The sequence below is a fragment of the Homalodisca vitripennis genome, chromosome 4, assembly GCF_021130785.1.
Source record: "Homalodisca vitripennis isolate AUS2020 chromosome 4, UT_GWSS_2.1, whole genome shotgun sequence".
Taxonomy (NCBI): Eukaryota; Metazoa; Arthropoda; class Insecta; order Hemiptera; family Cicadellidae; genus Homalodisca; species Homalodisca vitripennis.
The window spans coordinates 32225241-32243595 of record NC_060210.1 but is presented as its reverse complement, the minus strand read 5'-3'; the positions used below and the strand labels follow the sequence as shown (position 1 = coordinate 32243595).

General features: G+C 35.5%; 1 protein-coding gene across 1 annotated transcript in view; it reads left to right on the top strand.

The window, feature by feature from the left end:
• Positions 1-1350: 1350 nt before the first annotated feature.
• The window catches only part of LOC124359122 (WD repeat-containing protein 19), a 79222-nt gene continuing 62217 nt past the window's right edge, over positions 1351-18355 (top strand). Inside the window, exons 1-4 of the mRNA XM_046811586.1 lie at positions 1351-1498; positions 3659-3813; positions 4609-4833; positions 13653-13863. Of these exons, the coding sequence (XP_046667542.1) occupies positions 1484-1498; positions 3659-3813; positions 4609-4833; positions 13653-13863 (606 nt within the window). The 5' untranslated portion in view covers positions 1351-1483. The remainder of the gene's footprint in view (positions 1499-3658; positions 3814-4608; positions 4834-13652; positions 13864-18355) is intronic.

Genomic DNA, 18355 nt, shown 5'->3' with positions numbered 1-18355 from the left:
TGTAATTAGTAACGTCACGACTATCATCAGATTTGAATATTGGGACTACAAATCCAACTTTCAATGTTGAGGGGAAGATACCAGTAGATAGGCTGACATTGAACAAGTGATGGATTTGAGGGACCAGTTCAGAATGACAGAACCTGAGTACTGCTGGGGGGATGCCATCAGGACCGCTGCCCTTGGTGGAATCCAAGAGGACGAGCTTCCTTTCAATGTCTTCAAGAGTGACTGCACATTCAGATATGATGAATGGAGTGTAAAAATTGGGCACAAGCAGCTCATCTTGAGACACAGTGGAGTAGGCCGACGAGAAGTAGTCAGCAAACAGCTCGCACATCTCATCAGAGCGGAAAGCCACAGTAGCGCCATGTTTAAGGGAGCTTGGCATGGAAGACGCCCGATTGAGGTCCTTAACAAAGCTCCAGAAGATCTTTACATTAGATGAAATGGTAGTATTGACATGATTGATGTAGCTCGAACGACAGTCCCTGGAGACAACCCTGCACCGATCACGAATGGTGCGAAAGTTATTATAGTCGACAAGGTCAAAGGATTTCTTGAACTTCTTGTGTAGAGTCTTCTTGAGAATTACAAGCTCCCTAAGCTCCTTGGAGAACCATTTGGGAAAGACACAACAGCCAACAGCCTTCCATGGAGAGTGATAATCAACAAGTTCACTAAGCTGTGTGCAATAGTTGGAGAGCAGAAGATTGACGTCAGTGCAATCATAGTCGAGCTGAATGGCACCAAGCTGGAGATCATTTTTAACCTGCACTAGGTTACATTACAAACATACCAACTCTTCGCCTCGGGAAAGTTTCCAAGTCTTTTGCATATCTGATCTATTCGGCTTGGATATTGTTGAAAGGAATCGGGGAGGAGTAAATTAATTATTAGAGGTGGTAGAACGATGTATCTTGCTCAGTGCACTTTTAATTATTACTATCTGTCTCGTAATGTACCTATTTCCCTCCTCACTCTGCTCGTTAAGTTCCCCGCGCATACCTATATTCTTTGATGAAGGGCAGAGTATGGATAAAAGGATATTGGCCTTACCTTGTTATAAAAAAGCAAAAAGTTCTTACCCGTTTGTGTTTTTGATGTTGGAAATTTTAAGTTGACTTGTGACTACCTTTTGTACTTGTTATTGGCAACTTACAAATGACCTTTGACTATATGGACAGTGAAAGACTGAATCATTACTGAACATCTAACACGCATGTCGTAACAGTTTAGTAGTCTTTGTTACACAACTCAATTCATAATAAAAAAATGTGATTTTTCTCCTTGTTGAATGCTCTGATCGACTTTGCGTTAGTGTTTACTCTTTAGTCTTTGCTATGTAACTGTCACTTTTGTCATATTGTCAATTTATTTGTTTGCCTTTTTGTTTATGTTGTGACTATGATACGTGACTGATAGAATTTCCAATTATTAAATATTAAATGTGCATATTCTTAACTAATTTTTTTTATAATTTATGGCTCATGAAAAGGTAAACACTTATTTTTTTAAATGTCATCATAAGTCTAACTTATTACCTTAGAAGTTTTAACCTTAACAGCGGCTATTAAGCATAATGTTTTAATTAAATTGTTTTAAATGTTTAAAAATCTTCTATACAATTTTGAAAAATAGGTAGTATGATTTTTTACATCTGTTGGTACACAGAAAAATGGGTTGAATATGATTATAAATCAAAGCATGAACGTCTATATTCAAAAAGTAGGTAGACTAGTTTGTCTAGTCTATACTATTTCTTTATGAAAAAAATTAGCAAGGTGATGTCTATACATTTATATTGAGAGTTACTATATTAATTTTTATTGATATCGTAATATCAGTTAAGGGGTAGAGTTAGATAAGTGGACCCGGTTTTTATATTACTTAGCATAGGCTAGGTAATTATTGATACTTCATATAGCCTGTCAACTAATAACTATCACTCTATATCAACATATTAAAAAAAACTAAATAAAGTGCATGTGTTTGATACTTTTAAATTAAAGGATCAATTTAATATATTTGTAAAACTATCTAAATTTGTAATAAATAATAGGAACTATAACAATTTTAAGCTAAGAATTAAAACAAATGATGGGAACAATCTTTATCTGCTTTGTATTCTTGATGGAAGTCACCAGGTTTTAATATAAAATATATTCTTCCACAGTTTTAACTTATTTCAATTAATAGGAATAATCTTGTTTTAATCAAACAAACTTTAGTAAAAAAACTAAAATTTTGAACAAAAAACACCACCTAACATTTGTCTTTCAATGTTTCTAAAGTTAATTTAAATTCAGATGAAGTGACTTTTAAATCAAATATTAAGTTTACTATTCAAATATTTTTGTACAAATGATTTTAGTTATTATTGAAATTAATTATTCTGCCAGTTGATTATATCAATGGCTATAATTATGCAATATTTATTGTAATGTCAATCTAAAAAACCTGGTCTGCTTTTAAAATTTTACGCCAAATAAGTTTTGTAAATGGCACAATCAATTAAACAGTTATAAGCAGCTATGATCACGGGCGTCTCTAATCGGCGGCAAAATCTTACAACACCCAAACATGTACTGAAAATTCAGATAATATTTCTAAGACGGTGTGGAATTAATTATAAATGACAGAATAAAACTAAGTTCCATCAACATCAGATTGAACTGAAAGAAGGAAATAAGTCATATAGTAAGCTGACCGACGTGGCTAACATTTTTTGTGAATACTTCGGAACAGTTGTCTGAAGTACTGACGCATTAACCAAAACTGCCCTCACACTTGTCAAACATTGGTCCTATATTTTCTATGGTTCTGTCCCCTGTAATCACAAGGGATGTTGAGGCAGTCATAAAATGACTTAAAACAAAACTAGATTTGCAGAGTTGATGGTATTTCTGTGTGGTTGTTAAAACAATGCTATGATACATTTTTGGAACCTCTTACAGCAGCCTTAAATCTGTCCTTTGCTGAAGGAAAATTTCCATCACAATTGAAATTAGCAAAAATTATTCCTCTGTTCAAAACCGGCAATTTGTCAAAATCAAGTAACTACAGACCTATATCTATTTTGCCACCTTTAAGAAAAGTTTTTGAGAAGTTGTTTTTCAAACAGTTAATACATTTTTAGAATGAAAACAACGTACTATCAAAACAACAGTTTGGTATATTTATATATAAGTTTTCTTGATTGGGAAACAAGGCAAACTCAACTGTGGGATTGTAAATATAATTCACTAGAAACCAAAAGGGCTCATACAGGTGCAAAAACTGACAAAATTGTGTACAAAGCTTCGGGTAACTACTAGTATATTTATAAAAACTTGTTGGTTTGTTTTAATTGTATTATTAATATAAATGCTTATATCTCTTAATATTTTTTATTAATTCTTTTGGTAGCACTCAATATTAAAGCAATTATATAGAGTTTTTAAAATAATATATTGTGTTAGACTTGATTCAAGGAATTAAGTGTAGCTTCTATTATTTACATGTATGAACAAATCTCAGACTGCTCTTAGATGATTCCATTCATGCATTTATTCATAAAAACTGCCATACTGTGAGCTTAAGAACATGACCATGAAGTATAGTAAATTTAATTTAATGAATATAAATGTTTTACATGGCATGTGATTCTTTTTTAAAGGAATTATTTAAATTGGAGCAGCCACATGGGCCAGGGCAAGTGTATTTCAGCTGGCAACATGGCAGTGGAGGTTACCTTGCTACAACTGGAGCCGATAATACTGTTTGCATCTTTAACAGACATGGGAAAGTAGAACAGAGGATTCGTTTACCAGGGTATGTGACAACTACTTAACTTTATTCATCTACATATTCTTTAGTTTTTAAGACCTTTCATAGCAAATTTGTTTTTTAAACTTGTAGAAGAGGATACAACTTGTCTCACAATTGATAAAAATCAGTTATCACAGCTTAGAATGCCATTACATAAATGTATGATTAGTTTCAAAGCAATGATTTGAAATCTAACTGTTCTAAAACAAATTTAATAAATTTTCATTAATCCCATTTGAAAATGGATACTTTTTCTGATATTATTTTACCAACTGAAAATGTTTGTACAGTATCCAGTACATTCCTGGAAATAAAACTGGATGACATCAAGCTTCAAAAGAGCTTCCTTTTTTCTATGGTTTAAAAAAAGTTGAGCAAGTCATTTATTTGTTATAAAAATCCATCTGTGATAAGGTAAAGAATTATCTTTGGGGGAGGAACTACAAAGATTGTATCAATTTTTCTTCTTCTTCCAACAAAATTATCATATTAATTTTAAAACTAAATTATTGAATTTAGTATACAAACTTTGAAATAAAGATTTAAATGTAATTACAACTTAATTAATAGGCTATCTCATTTTTGATGGATGCATTTTATCTCTATATAAAACCCTTTAAAGTTGAATGTATTCCTTATCTTGTGGAATCAATTATGGCCTAAACCTGATGGCTGCGAGAAACTACCTAACTCCAGAATATTATATATTAATAACTTGTATCAAATATATAGTCTTTTAGGAAACTTGAAGGATAAAAACTATAGCATAATAAAACATTAATTATTTATGTGTAATAGACAATGTATTGGATTGGACTGGGATTGCTATGGAGACTTGCTGGCTGTTATCTGTGCGAATGCCACGACTCTGGTGCTCTGGGATGCCAACACCACCAAAAAGTCTACCGTGGAGGTCGGGCTGAGGGACAAGCTTAGCTGTCTAGTCTGGGCTAAGACAAGTCCCCTGCTTGCCGTCACCACCCACAGTGGCAACCTTTCAATATATAATCACTCCACTGCAAAGTAAGTGAACACCACCAATTTTAGGACAGATTTTATTCCACATTGAGTAGTGTTATATGGGTCATTTTCAAATTGAGAACTAATATCATTCCCAGGCTAATAACATTTAATTTAAGTAAGAAACAAAGATAAACTAGGCTAAAAATTAAACAAAGCTATATTAATTAGTACCATAAAAACAATTTAGAATATAAAATCATAATTAGACTATTTTCAATAATTCCAATAAGTCCCATTTTGTCCCCCTCGCTGACTGTCCATAACAGCTAACATGGGATTGTGAATACAAAATATTCAGAACATGTTCATATCCTTGAGCTTAAGAAAAAAGGACTAAAGTATTCCTTCAATAATGATCTTTTAAATGTACTGCAAAAAAAATTAATTCACCTTTATAGTAAGAGATATTTTGTGTTTTATTCATGTCCCTAGACCGCTTTCTAAACACGCAACGTGTTTTAAGATTCCTGCTAAACATCGCTAATTCGGTTCCCGCCATCCCTTGTCTTGTGTGTGGTGAACAGAAACTATCAGTTGGTTGTTGCAGTGATATTTGTTCACGAAATATTATACAACTGTGCTTCTAGAACTGAATTCAGGTAAAATATTTCTTTGCGTACATTAATTAGAGTTCCCCTCGCCGACGGCAAATAACGAATGTTTTTACGAACTATTTATTCAGCTGTTGTATTGTATTTATACTATGAAATAGTAGAGACCTAACCTCAAAACACCAACGCGTGTACTATTGCCACGTCATCGAATTAAAGCGGGAAAGACTAAAGAAATGTCCCCTCGCCTCGCCGACGGTCCCCTCGGAAAACGTCGGAGAGGATACATTTCCTTTCGCGGACGTCCGCGAAGGGACCAACAGACGTCGGCGAAGAGACGATTTGCCGTCATCGTGGGGACTTAAGATTATTTTAACGACCAAATTTATTTTTAGAACATTTGTATGGTCATCTACATTTTAAATTAAGTATAGTTCAACATGCAAAAATAACAAATATATTTTTCATTAAAAGTTCATAACTAATATATTCCCCGTTGTTTAGACGTGAAATTTTGTTTTTTCTTTTGCATTGCTTCTTCTGTCAAGTTAAAAAATAAACTGAACTTTTAATACCATTATCCATCGGAATTATTAAACCCTAATAAATTTAATTTCTTTTTCCATGAATAAATATGTTTGTTTATTTTCAGTTTGTAATGGGGTAAAACAAAGAAGAAAACTGCTGCTGACGCACAAAAATACAGAAGGGAACGAGAACTTGCCAATGCCCGAAACAGAAAATACAAGGAAAATATGTCAGTGGAAAAGTTAGAAAAAAAACGTCAAAGAGACAGAGAAAGATACCACCGATTAAAAAAAGAAAAACAGATTAAGTTAGTTGCTGAAATGACTGAAAAAAGAGAAAGAAGTGTGCAGACAAATCTGGAAAAAAAGGAAAGCAGCTTTAAGAAAAAAGAAGAAGGAAGAAGATGTTGTTTTAAGTAATACCCCTCCCGAAAGCGGCACTGAAGAAAAACTAACGCAAAATAAAAGAGACTCTCGTCAAAAAGAAATCGGACGGCCGAAAAATAGTTAGAAAAAGACAGAGCTAAAAGCTTATAGGGAACTGAAAAAACAAAGAGAAGAGAACAATAAACCTTAGGGCGAAATTGGAAAAATACAAGAAACGACTTCAGAGGGAACAAATGAAGAATAAAAGTGTGCATCACCCTCCCCGTGCAAAAAGGTTTAGGGGGCTGGTAACGAAAACGAAAAAGTATCACCACACATTAAAAAAAGACTCTTTGTTGGTTTTTGCTTTAGAAAAGCAGCTGAAGTCATCAATAGAGAGTACCGATCCTAAAACTAAAGAACGCCAAATAAAGTCCAAAGTTATTGGCACAAAGTTGTTACGACAATATAGGGTCCAAAAAGAATTTACATCGATTGTATCCTACAACAGGAATAAAAAAATGGTAGACGGTGATACTAAGTTTATGAGGAAAAGGTACTCTACAGTAAAAGTGAAGGAAGCTTTACCAATAAAAAATTTTTTTTAAATGATCTAGTATCAAAGATGATGCCAGGCAAGAAAGACTTTATAACAAGAGGGGGTGTAAAAATGCAAAGGCGAGTATTACTGGACACTTTGGCAAATTTTGCATAATAAGTTTGTACAAGAAACAAACGTTAAACGTATCTTACAACAACTTTTACCCGTTGCAGGGCCATTCTGGGTAGAAAAGCCTAAACAAAAAGATAGAGAAACCTGCGCTTGTTTAAAACATGAAAACATAAAATTAATTGTATCGGGCATTGTATAACGCCAAGTCAATTTTATTTTCAAAAACCAGTGAAGTATTAAACTCTTTAGTTTGCTCAACTGAAAATGAAAAGTGTATGTATGGCCGATGTCAAAAGTGTTTATCTAACGAAGTTTATTTTGATGAAGATGCCCAAAAGATTATTAAAGTAAAGTCAGTGGGTACAAGTAGTAGAAAAAAAAATTATTAAAGGTGAAGAGAAAGTTATAAAAAAAAGTTTCAAAAGTTACTAAAGATTACGACATTGGCGAAGTAATGAAAATGTTCAAGGATCAAATGATCAACTTTAAAAAAACATGTATTTGCCATGAAGCATCAGGGGAATAAAACTAAATTCTTTAATGGAAAATCTTAAAGAAGATGAACTTATGTTTTCAGATAGATTTTTCACAAAACTACTATGTTGTTAAATGCTCGGCTGAAATTTCAAAGCATACACTTTGGTGCATCCAAACCCCAAATCTCTTTGCACACTGGAGTTTATGCACTTCCATCAAAACAAAGAAGTCAGATGCAAATCATTTTGCACTGTATCGGATGATATAGATCACATGTCATATGCCGTTTGGGCCCCATTTGCAACCCATTTTAGAAACTGCTGCAACAGATTTCCCTAAAACTAAGAAGATATATATTTTTTTTTTCCCGACAGCCCATCGTCCCAGTACAGAAATAAGACAAACGTTTATTTCATGAAAGAAAAATTGCCAAAAATGTTTAAAAAATTACAAAGTTTCTCTTGGAATTTTATGGAATCAGGCCACGGCAAGGGTGCCATGGACGGAGTCGGGGGCTCCCTAAAAAGAAATGCGGACCAACACGTTCTTCATGGTAAAGACATCATGTCTGCAAAAGATTTTGGTAGAGGCATTATGTAATAGCTCTACGAACATCATAGAAGTGCTTAGTTCTGACATTAAAGCATTTAAAAGACAAGTCCCAGAAAAATTTGCCAGCAATTAAAGGTATTATGGGCATTCGACAATTGTTCTGGAACGGCAAATATTTCTTTGGAAGAAAGCTATCTTGTTTTGAATGTGAAAACGAGTGTCGTCATTTTCACTTTAATATTATAGAAAATGTAATGGAATCCAACAAAAAGGAAAAGTTGCCGACAAAAAAGTTAGGCTCAGGGTGTCTGATGTTTATAGTTCAGAAGATGAGAGTGAAGAATCGTCAAGTGTACAAAAAACAATAACTTTTAATTCCAACTATGGCTATGATGACCTGAAACCTGGCACTTTTATTGTAGTTTCATTTGAAATGGGGAAAACTAAAAAACAATTTGTTGCGGTAATACAAAGTGAAATGTCCAATGATATGGAAATTGAAGTTTTGTTTATGAAACAAACAAAGGATGCCAAAACGTTTCAGCCCGATCAAAACGACATTGCATGGATTTGCTTTTCCCCCAAATTTTGGGAACATTGCCCACTCCAAGAATGTCGTTTCAGGGGGAAAGGTTGTTTTATATAAATTTAACGGGTCCAGTTTCTTTTGTAAGGTGTTTTTTTAAGTACAATTGTGTAAATAGTCATCATTATTTTTATTCATAAAAACACGTCAAAAAGTTGTGAAAGTTTTTTTTAGTAACTAAGAAAATTTCAGCAATATTAATAGTGTATATGTGATTTTCAAACAAAGAACGTAATTTTTATGTGCTATTATTTTTTTACATGGAGTAACATTTGCTAAACGTGACCATGAGGTAAGTTTATTCAACTTGTTTGAAATTCATTATCTGTTCTGTTGAGCATTGTATTTGGCTTCCATATTCATGGTACAGTGACAGGCTGTCTTACTAATATGTTTATGTTCTATGATCAACTAAAAACGAGAAAAAAGCAATGAATAAAAACATCGTTCATGGAACGGTAATTAAAATATTAAAGCAAATGATCGTATAGCGAGTGATTGTCGTATCTTCGCCGACGATCTTTGTCTCCTCGCCGACGATCTTTGTCTCCACGCCGACGCTTGTCCCCTCGCGGACGATGTTCTTTTACTCAATAAAATGAAAATGCTTGTTTTATTAAAGGACAAGTTTTGTGTTATAATACTCACAATTTATAGTAATAAACAATGTTGTATATAGTTTTTTAATCCAAATAATGTCATAATTATGTATTTTTTAAATTTTGTGAATTTTTTCAGCTTTTCTGATTTGATTACAGTTTTTCTGGTAAAAATATGTGTTTTTGTTAATAGTTGTATAATTTTCTTAGACATTTATGTTTCCCCAAGATAGTAATTAGCAATCCTATACCAATTAACCATTTTAGCCTTAAGCACTAAATATATTTGAGTATATTATATAATCTCAGCGAGGGGACCAATTTTTAAGCATGTGCTTCTATAAATAAAAAAAAAATACAAATGTTGTAGAAATTAAGCTCTGCTACTTCAGGGGGTATTACTAGGTTAAGTACAGAATATATTAAAGTATAGTTTTTTTGATTTTTTTCATTTAACACAAATAATTTTTTTTTACACATCATATTAGTTCTCAATTTGAAAATGACCCTTATGGATTAGACTTCACTTTTCAGTAATTTTGTAACTAGAATCTGTATTAAAGGGTATCAATTGGATGTTCAAGAGTGCAAGGTCTGTGAGAAAAGTATCCGACCTGCGTTTATATCTTCGCACCACAGCGGCCTCTGCAGGTTGTGCGCGTAACTAGTAGTCCCTCACGAACTACCTGAATACAATAGTTTCTGGCTGAACACATTGGGTTGTCCACAGAGTGTGTTTTTGTTTCATGTTTTTGTTTGTTTGTTGCATTTGTGTACTGTTGAAAATAACAGAAAAAAACTGATTAACAAATTTGCATCAAGTTTTGCTTCAATCTTGGCAAGAGTTGTATAGAGACGATTGAAATGATACAGAAAACCTTTGTGAATCGAAGTATGGTCAAAGTGCCTCTCAGTAAGAATGGACCAATACTGACGCCTTCTAGTAAAGGCAACCATGGCAGCCTTGGTGGGGTTGATGCTAAGGTCCATCCCATCACACCAGACCAGTTCCCCACCATGTTCAGAGCAGCATTGGTTATTTCCATGACTATTGTGTTGAACTTGCCACTCCCAAGCATCACAATGTCATCCGTGTACCCTTGTGCAAAGACACCACTATTGTTCAAAGACACGAGCAGGTCTTCCGCAACTAGGTTTCTCAAAAGAAGAGAAAGGACGCCACCTTGGGGATAGCCCCTCATAGTTCTAGCACTGATGCTTGCTCCCGTAAGAGTGGTGGTAACCAGTCACATATTTGACCATCAATATCACGTCTTGAGACCACATTGACAATCGCCTGAGTGCCTGTATTGTCAAAAGCTTCTTCGATGTCCAGAAAGACACCTATGGCTACGTCCTTCGCTGCCAGCGCCTTCTCAATCCTGCATACCAGTTAATGCAAGGCTGAGTCGCATGATCTTCCTGGAGTGTAAGCATGATGATTTGGATGTAGAGGGTGCTCCAAGAGTGTTCCCTCCCAATCAAACAGCAACCATCTTCTCCATGGTTTTGAGAAGAGAGGAGGACATACATATCGGCCTAAAGGGCTTGGGTCAATCCATGCTAGACCTCCCCTGCTTCTGTGTAAACACTACCGTGGATACCCTCCAGGACAGAGGAATATGCCTGAAGGCCACAGAGGCCCTGAACAGCATGCACAGCAGGGGAAGGAGAATATCCAACCCCCACTGAGTGGTTGACCCTTGTCATAGAGGATAGAGTCCGGAAAGTCTGTTTCCATCATGACTTTAGGAACTCCCTCCCGTTCAGTAATATGTATACCTTGATCGTTCCTGAGACCACCAAACGGCGAGATGGGATTTTTTGCTAATAGCTTCTGTTAGCCTTGCACAATCCTGCACACTGTCAATGTCAGAGCAGAGTTTCTTCCAGGTTAATCTCTTAGCCGTAAGGACCTTGCGGTTGTACAGTGCAAGAGCCTCGTGGTAGGTCTCCCTAGTACCCCAAGATTTTGCTCTCCTGAACAGAGCCCCCACTCTCTTCCTCAAAGAGGCCAGTTCGGAGTTCCACGAGGCCACTTTGTATCTTTTCCTGTTAATAACAGGCAACTGAGATCAAATAAACCCACAATTGCAGAAGTTAAATTGTCAGCAGATTTGTAGCTGCACTGTATTTTGAATCCGCTTTTTCCGGTTACTACCGTCAAATTCTACTTTTAACCTTAGGTTCTTCTTGTATGACACCTAGTCTCTGTTTCTTGGATACCTATACCTTTGACCCCTACCATGAAAAGCCCTGATATTTTAACCTTACAAATCCAGGGTTCCTGTATTAGAGCCACGTGAAATTCTTCCACCAAAAAGGGTGTGCAGAACACAGTTGAAGCAGCTTTACTGTGCTGCAGATTGACCTGAAGAACCTTAATTCCCATGATCAGTTGCAACACCTCGCATTCTCAGCTGGTCTGCTTGACCTCTACATCAACACCATCAACTGCTGAATCTTCGTTGATGGTACTTGAGCGTGATGAATAGGCAGAGACACCCAAAGCCAAACTGCCAGATGCAACTGCCTGCTGTAACCTTTCCAGATCAAGATCTGTTGGGTTCTTGATTTCAGGATCCATAAAAGGTCCCACGAATACCGAGGAAATAAAAGGTCTGCCCAGTCAGAGCCCCACATGACCAGGTAAGGCTTTTTACGCTAGGGAGGGCGCCCAACCCCCAAGGGCTCTGTCCTTAACACACAACCCCTGCGCCATGCATCCCTTAAGCACAGGTCGCCTCTCACTATGGGATTGGGGGTCCTCAGTCATGCAAAAGCAGTGTGTGGTACGATTCCAGACAGACCAGTCGAGACTGGTCATGGCTGACCTGGCACCACTACTGCGTGGCGCCGAAGGCAGAGTGCACAATCGGCACTAGACTAGATCCTGTGGTTCAGTTAAGAGCAGGGCCACCTCTTGCCGGATGCAAACTAGTGTTTATCTGAGCCTAACCATTGGTTGAATTTGAATTTGGATGTATTGGTCTTGAGTGGCAATTGAATGTCACCCCTGGGGAGGTACCTTCCCAGTTCATTGGGGATCATCCGAACTAAGGGCAGCTCATCCTCTAGATCCCACATGGTTCTGCTTACACGGAAAAGAATTCCTACAGCTATTCAACGTCAAGTTGGAAGATTTGAAATATATACAAACCTGAAGTGAAGTACCTTGGTGTGTACCTGGATACCAAGCTCTCATTTTGGGAGCATATCCGGTATTTATCAGAAAGATATCAGCTACCAAGGTAACAACAGCATTGAGCAGACTTATGGCAAATATCGGGGCCCTGATCGCAGGGCGAAGGCAACTCTTGATGTTGATTACCGACTCCATCCTACTCAATGGATGTGAGGTATGGGTGGGCGCTCTAAAGAAAGGAAAATATTGAAAGCGAATGGCCATATAATGTTCAGAGAAAAGCCGCTTTGAAGGTCACTACCGGACAGTCTCTAAGCCAGCGGTTCAACTCATCGCAAGTGTATTGCTCATCGATTTAAATGCACGTAAGTATGTTTTTGACAGCAAAGAAGAACTCAAAGTTGAGGAAGCAGAGCTAGTTGCAAAAGTTGTAAGCAGCATATATCCTGTGAAAGTTGGATGAAAACGATGATCTCTTCATCACTCAGTTCTTGTCAGGCCACGGTTATTTTGGATTGTACCAGAAAACGAGAGTTGCCCGCTTGTGCTTTTTAAGATTCATCTAAGGATGATGTGGAATATACCAAGGTGCAGACGATGGACAGAAGAAAGGAGGGAGATGATGACACAGTTGCAGGAAGAAGATCTTCAACCACAGACTATCGTTGGAGTTATGCTCAGAGGACAGAAATACTGGAATATGGTGGCCAACTATGTGAAGAAGATCCTAAGGGCAAAAAAGGACACACCATTTCTAGACTGGCCCACGAAAAGTAGGGGGTGTATTTTTAGCGGGTATGCCTTATTATATTATTGTATTAAAAACCTGTCGGAAAACCCCACACTTGTAATGCACTCTTCACACCCCCTCCAGAAAAAAATGTAGACAAATATATAGGCTACAATTTCACAGGAAACAGCACAATTAATTTTAATAGTTATTTAGTGCCTTAAAAAAATTAAACAGTAACATCATTATGCTATACATAACTTTAAGTTATGTAATAATTCATTATAAATCAAAATAAAATTCCAATAATTGCTATTAACGTTATTTAGTCTACCCTGGCTCACCATGGTTGACCAGACTTGACAGGTTGTAAAACATATATTTTATATACGATTAATTTGTATAAAAACAAATGAATCTGTTTGAATTTGTGCCATGACATCATTATCTGTATCAGTCCACATGACAGGTTTTCTTTGTCCTGACATCAAAACAATGAATAAAGATCATTTTTAGTTTTAACTCTTTGTATAGTTGCAATGTTATATGTTAATTATCATGTTTAATTTTTGACAAAACAAGCTGTATTGTATCAACATTGTGATTGATGCAGGCGTATCCCAGTGCTTGGTAAGCACAGCAAGCGTATAACAGGCGGTGCCTGGAGCTCTAGTGATTTGCTGGCTCTGGGTTCAGAGGATAAGACCCTCTCCATCAATAATGCAGATGGTGACACATTGCGAGTGATTCAGCTGCGCAGTGAGCCAGCTCATCTGCAGTTCTCGGAGATGAAGACAGATGAACGTCTCTGTGGTGACAACACTGTGAGTGGAATTAAATACACGAAATAAAAACAATTTATAGTAGAACCACCAGAGAGTCCAGTTGAGGGAGGTGCCTTTTTTTGACTATTTGTTGACAACAACTGATCAGCAGTATGCAAACTACTGATCTCTAAAACATGATATTGTTGTACTTTCTGTATGCAAAAACAGATATATAACTAAACTAGCAGTTACCCGCAGCTTTGCATGCAATTTCGTAGGTTTTGCACCTCTATGAGCACTTCTGTTTAATGTAAATTATTTTCCCAAAGTTAATGTTGATTTTGCCTTCTTCACACAATCAAGAAAATATGTTAAAAAGTTTATATTTATGATCATTTTAATTTACTTTGAAGTTAGTATCTTTTGTTCCATTGCCTATTTTGCCTCCTTTCTTATCAAGAAAATACATACACAGCTCTGAGAATCATGCTTTTGTCAAAAGACAGCTAATAAATGTAAAGTAAAGGTTAGACTACATTGTCTCATGTCTGTTGTGCTAGCAGTTACCTGGTCCTTTGCATGCAATGTAGAAGGCATTTCACTATATGTCCACTACTGGTTCAAGTGAATTTTATATCCAACGAATTTTCTGGCCAATTTTGTGTTTGCCTTGTTGCCACAATCAAGAAAATATGTAAAAAAGTTTATATTTATGGTCATTCTAATTTATTTTGTTAAATAGTTACACTGTCTTTTAGATCTAATACTTAATATTTGATACACATGTACAGCTAAAAGTACATTAACAATGACACTACGCCTTTGTTTCTGTATAAATTGAAAAACATTGTTAATATTTTGGAACATTTTGAACTGGAGTTAGTACATTAGTTTAAAAGCACAGTCCAACAAAATTCCATCTAACATAGTTCTTCCAGACTGCTTCAAAGGTAGTCTTCAGTGTCAAATTCTGACCATCTTATGTTTTGGAACTTTGTGTAATATAGATGAGTACTTACCTAATCGCCGAAATCTAAAATGGCATTAAAAGTATTTGTACTCACTATAAATGTAAACAAATTGTAAATAATAAACAATGTTTACACAGACAGTTGATTACATTAGAAATTCTCTTTTAATAACATTTCACTACTTTAGAGACCAAGGTGGGATTTTGTCGCTACTTTAAAGACCAGTAGGGAATAGCTCGGAGGAATTTTCAAAATGAGAATAGGCCTATAAATATTCATCCCAGGGAACCTAAGAATGTCCATGTCAAATTTCAGCGCAATTGGTTGAATAGTTTATGCGTAAAAGTAAAACAAACATACTTTCGCACATGTAATATTATTTAGATTATTAAGATTTGTAGTTACAGTTTTGAGTAAATGTAACAAAGGTAAAAATCATCTGTTGTGACAGTTTCAATATGTGAGGTATAACAAAGAAATCAAGTCAATTTTACAAACACACAATAATTCAAGTAACATTTAATAATTAATTAAAATTATTTCATGATGGTCATTACTACTTGTATTGATAAATTGAATTAGGGATGATGTAAAATATTTGGTAGGCTGAGGTATCCTGGGAACCACAACAAAAACCACTAACACTCAAGCTTTGAGTTCAACCAGAAATTTATTTTAAAGAAATACATCATAACTTAGTGCCTTTAAGTAGTGCTTGGATATTTAATATACGTAACTGTATCGTAATTGCAGTTTATAATGTGCAGGCGCTTTGAAAACTTTTAAACTTAATTTGTAACTTATTACATTTTAAAATCTAAACCATTCTCGTATCCACCTGAAGACACCTGAAAAATGTCATTAAAATCAGTACAGCTGTTTAGGAAGAGTTCAATGACATACACACACACAAGAAATATACAGGGTGAGTGGCTCTTGGTGTGACAAAATTTTTTGGGTTATAATGCAATGTAAATGTGATACAATGGCGGTTATAAAAAAATTCAAACTAAAAAAATTAGGTCTGAACTGAATTATTTTAAGTTTAGCTAAAAAAACCCCCGTGTTTTTTCTACGTAAATCTGATATTTCTCAGCAACGTATTGACATATGTGAGCAAAACTACATCATTTTTACACATTCTCCGTAAAATTTCAATTTGAAAAAGTTATCGGTTTGAAAACGGTAAGAAAAGAGAATTAAGCTTCAGGACGATTTCAAATCTCAAAGTTGCTAAGTTTCAGAAAAAACTGAAATATCATTGAATCCCATCTCTTTGCCTCACCCTGTACACAAGAATGTGTCAAGTGATATTAAAAACTTTTTAATTTAATAGGCTTTTAAAATGGTATGCCATATGACCAGCTATTTAGGTGTTTTGGGGCCATTTAAAAAAATCAGTTATAGTTTTAAAAGTTAACACTGAGTAGTCATAGGACGGTATAATAAACATAATTTTTTAGCATTAGTAAAGATATTTAAGAAATGGAAATTTAATCTATTATCAGTAAGGTAAATGAAAATTAGAATACCTCATGAACACAAAACATTAAAAGTAAAATCATTGCAGTTCATTCTCAAAATGGCGACATTCTCTTCTCACACAAGCTCTCGCTCGCTCGCTTTCTCATTGCTCCTACGGTCATTTTAAAAGACAATTTTCCCCCCGAAGCCTTTGAGGCAGCAAGACCAATTCTGCCTCGTAATTCTTCTTCTGAGTTTACCGGGTGGAATAAACTTCCTGCTTAAAAAAAAACCCACACAAAAAAGTCCATAGGTGTAAGGTCGGGAGATCGGGCAGGCCATGCGACAGTTCCCCACGTTCAATCCACTCGGGATAGTTTTTCAGTCAGCCATTGACGTACTGTTGCATTAAAATGTGGAGGGGCTCCATCCTGCTGGAAATATAAGCTCGTCTCTTTCAACATTGTTTCAAACCATCTAGAAGGTTAGATAGTTCGTGTTGCAAAAAATCTAAGTAGTTTGTTCCATTTACAGTTCCATCAAATATGTGAGGGCCAATCAATTGGTCGCCTATGACTCCACACCAAACATTAATACTAAAACGCGTTTGAAAGTATTGTTCCCTTGTCCGGTGTGGGTTTTGTTGATCTCAGTGGGTGCATATTATGGCGATTGAAAATTCCTGCTCTTGTTAACAATGACTTATCAGTGCAAAGGATTTTTTCGAAAAAAATGACGCTACTCTATGTCTCTGTTTAGCAACCAACGACAGATTTGTACTCTAGGAGCATAATCAGTTGCTTTTCCAGACCTTGAACAGGCGTAAAATGGTATGGATGGAACTTATGCTTATGCAAAATATACAATACCCTTCAATTGTGATACACCTACGTCTCTAGCAAGTTGTCTACTACTAACTTCTGGATCATTCCCGAACTGAATTTAGAACTACTTCATCTAATCCTACATCATGAACAATGTTGTCCTACTTCGTTAGGTCTTTTGTGAACTGTACCTCCCCTCCACAAGACGTTGATGGAGTCTTGAGAACACAGAATGACTGGGACGCGCGATCAGGTAGCGAGCTTGATACTCTCTTTAAGCAGCACGTGCATTTCCATCACAAAATCCGTAAATAAAGTGCAATATCAGCGTATTCTCGAGTAGTGAACTCCATGGGCAGACTACACTTGACTAATTGAGCAGAAAAATAGTTTTATTGGAGGTAGAACTAATTCATTTGGACACTGGTTTTACAAAACAAGACAAGGAATGAATGTATACTACTGGCGAAAGTGATAAGATAAGGAATTAAAACATTGATAAAGGATGTGACCATTAATCTGTAACTAGCATCCACAAATTATTTTACACTGCTTTACATTTTTGTAATCATCAATTCCTTGTTTTATGAGGCAGTTTTATAAAACATAAAAATTAAGTACAGTTGTTATTAAATTGATTTAATCTTTTTTGTAGCTTGCATGTTTTTAATATTCTAACCGATAAAAGTAAGTAACCGAATACTTACCTTTGGTCTTATGGCATACCATTTTAAAAGCCTATTAAATGGCAAGGTTTTTTAATATCACGACATATTCTTTTGTACAGGGTGTGGTAAAAAAGATGGGGTTCAATGATATTTCAGTTTTTTCTGAAACTTAGCAACTTTGCCATTTGAATCGACCTGAAGCTTAATTTCTTTTCTTACCGTTTGAACCGATAACTTTTTCAAATTGAAAATTTTACGGAGAATCTAAAAATGATGTAGTTAGCTCACATATATGCCTATACGTTGCTGAGAAATATCATATTTACGTACAAAAACACGGGTTTTTTAGAAAAACTGAAAATAATTCATTTCAGACCTAATTTTTTGGAGTTTGACTTTTTTATAACAGCCATTGTAATCAACATTTACAAATCGCATTATAACCCAAAAAATTTTGTCACACCAAGAGCCACTCACCCTGTATATATATATAATATATATATATATATATACTTGATGTGGATGTGGATTTACTGTTATAGATAGACAAAGGAACTTTAAGCAATTATATTATTTATAAAGCTATAACAATTTGTTAATTTGGTAATCTATCTACCTGTTT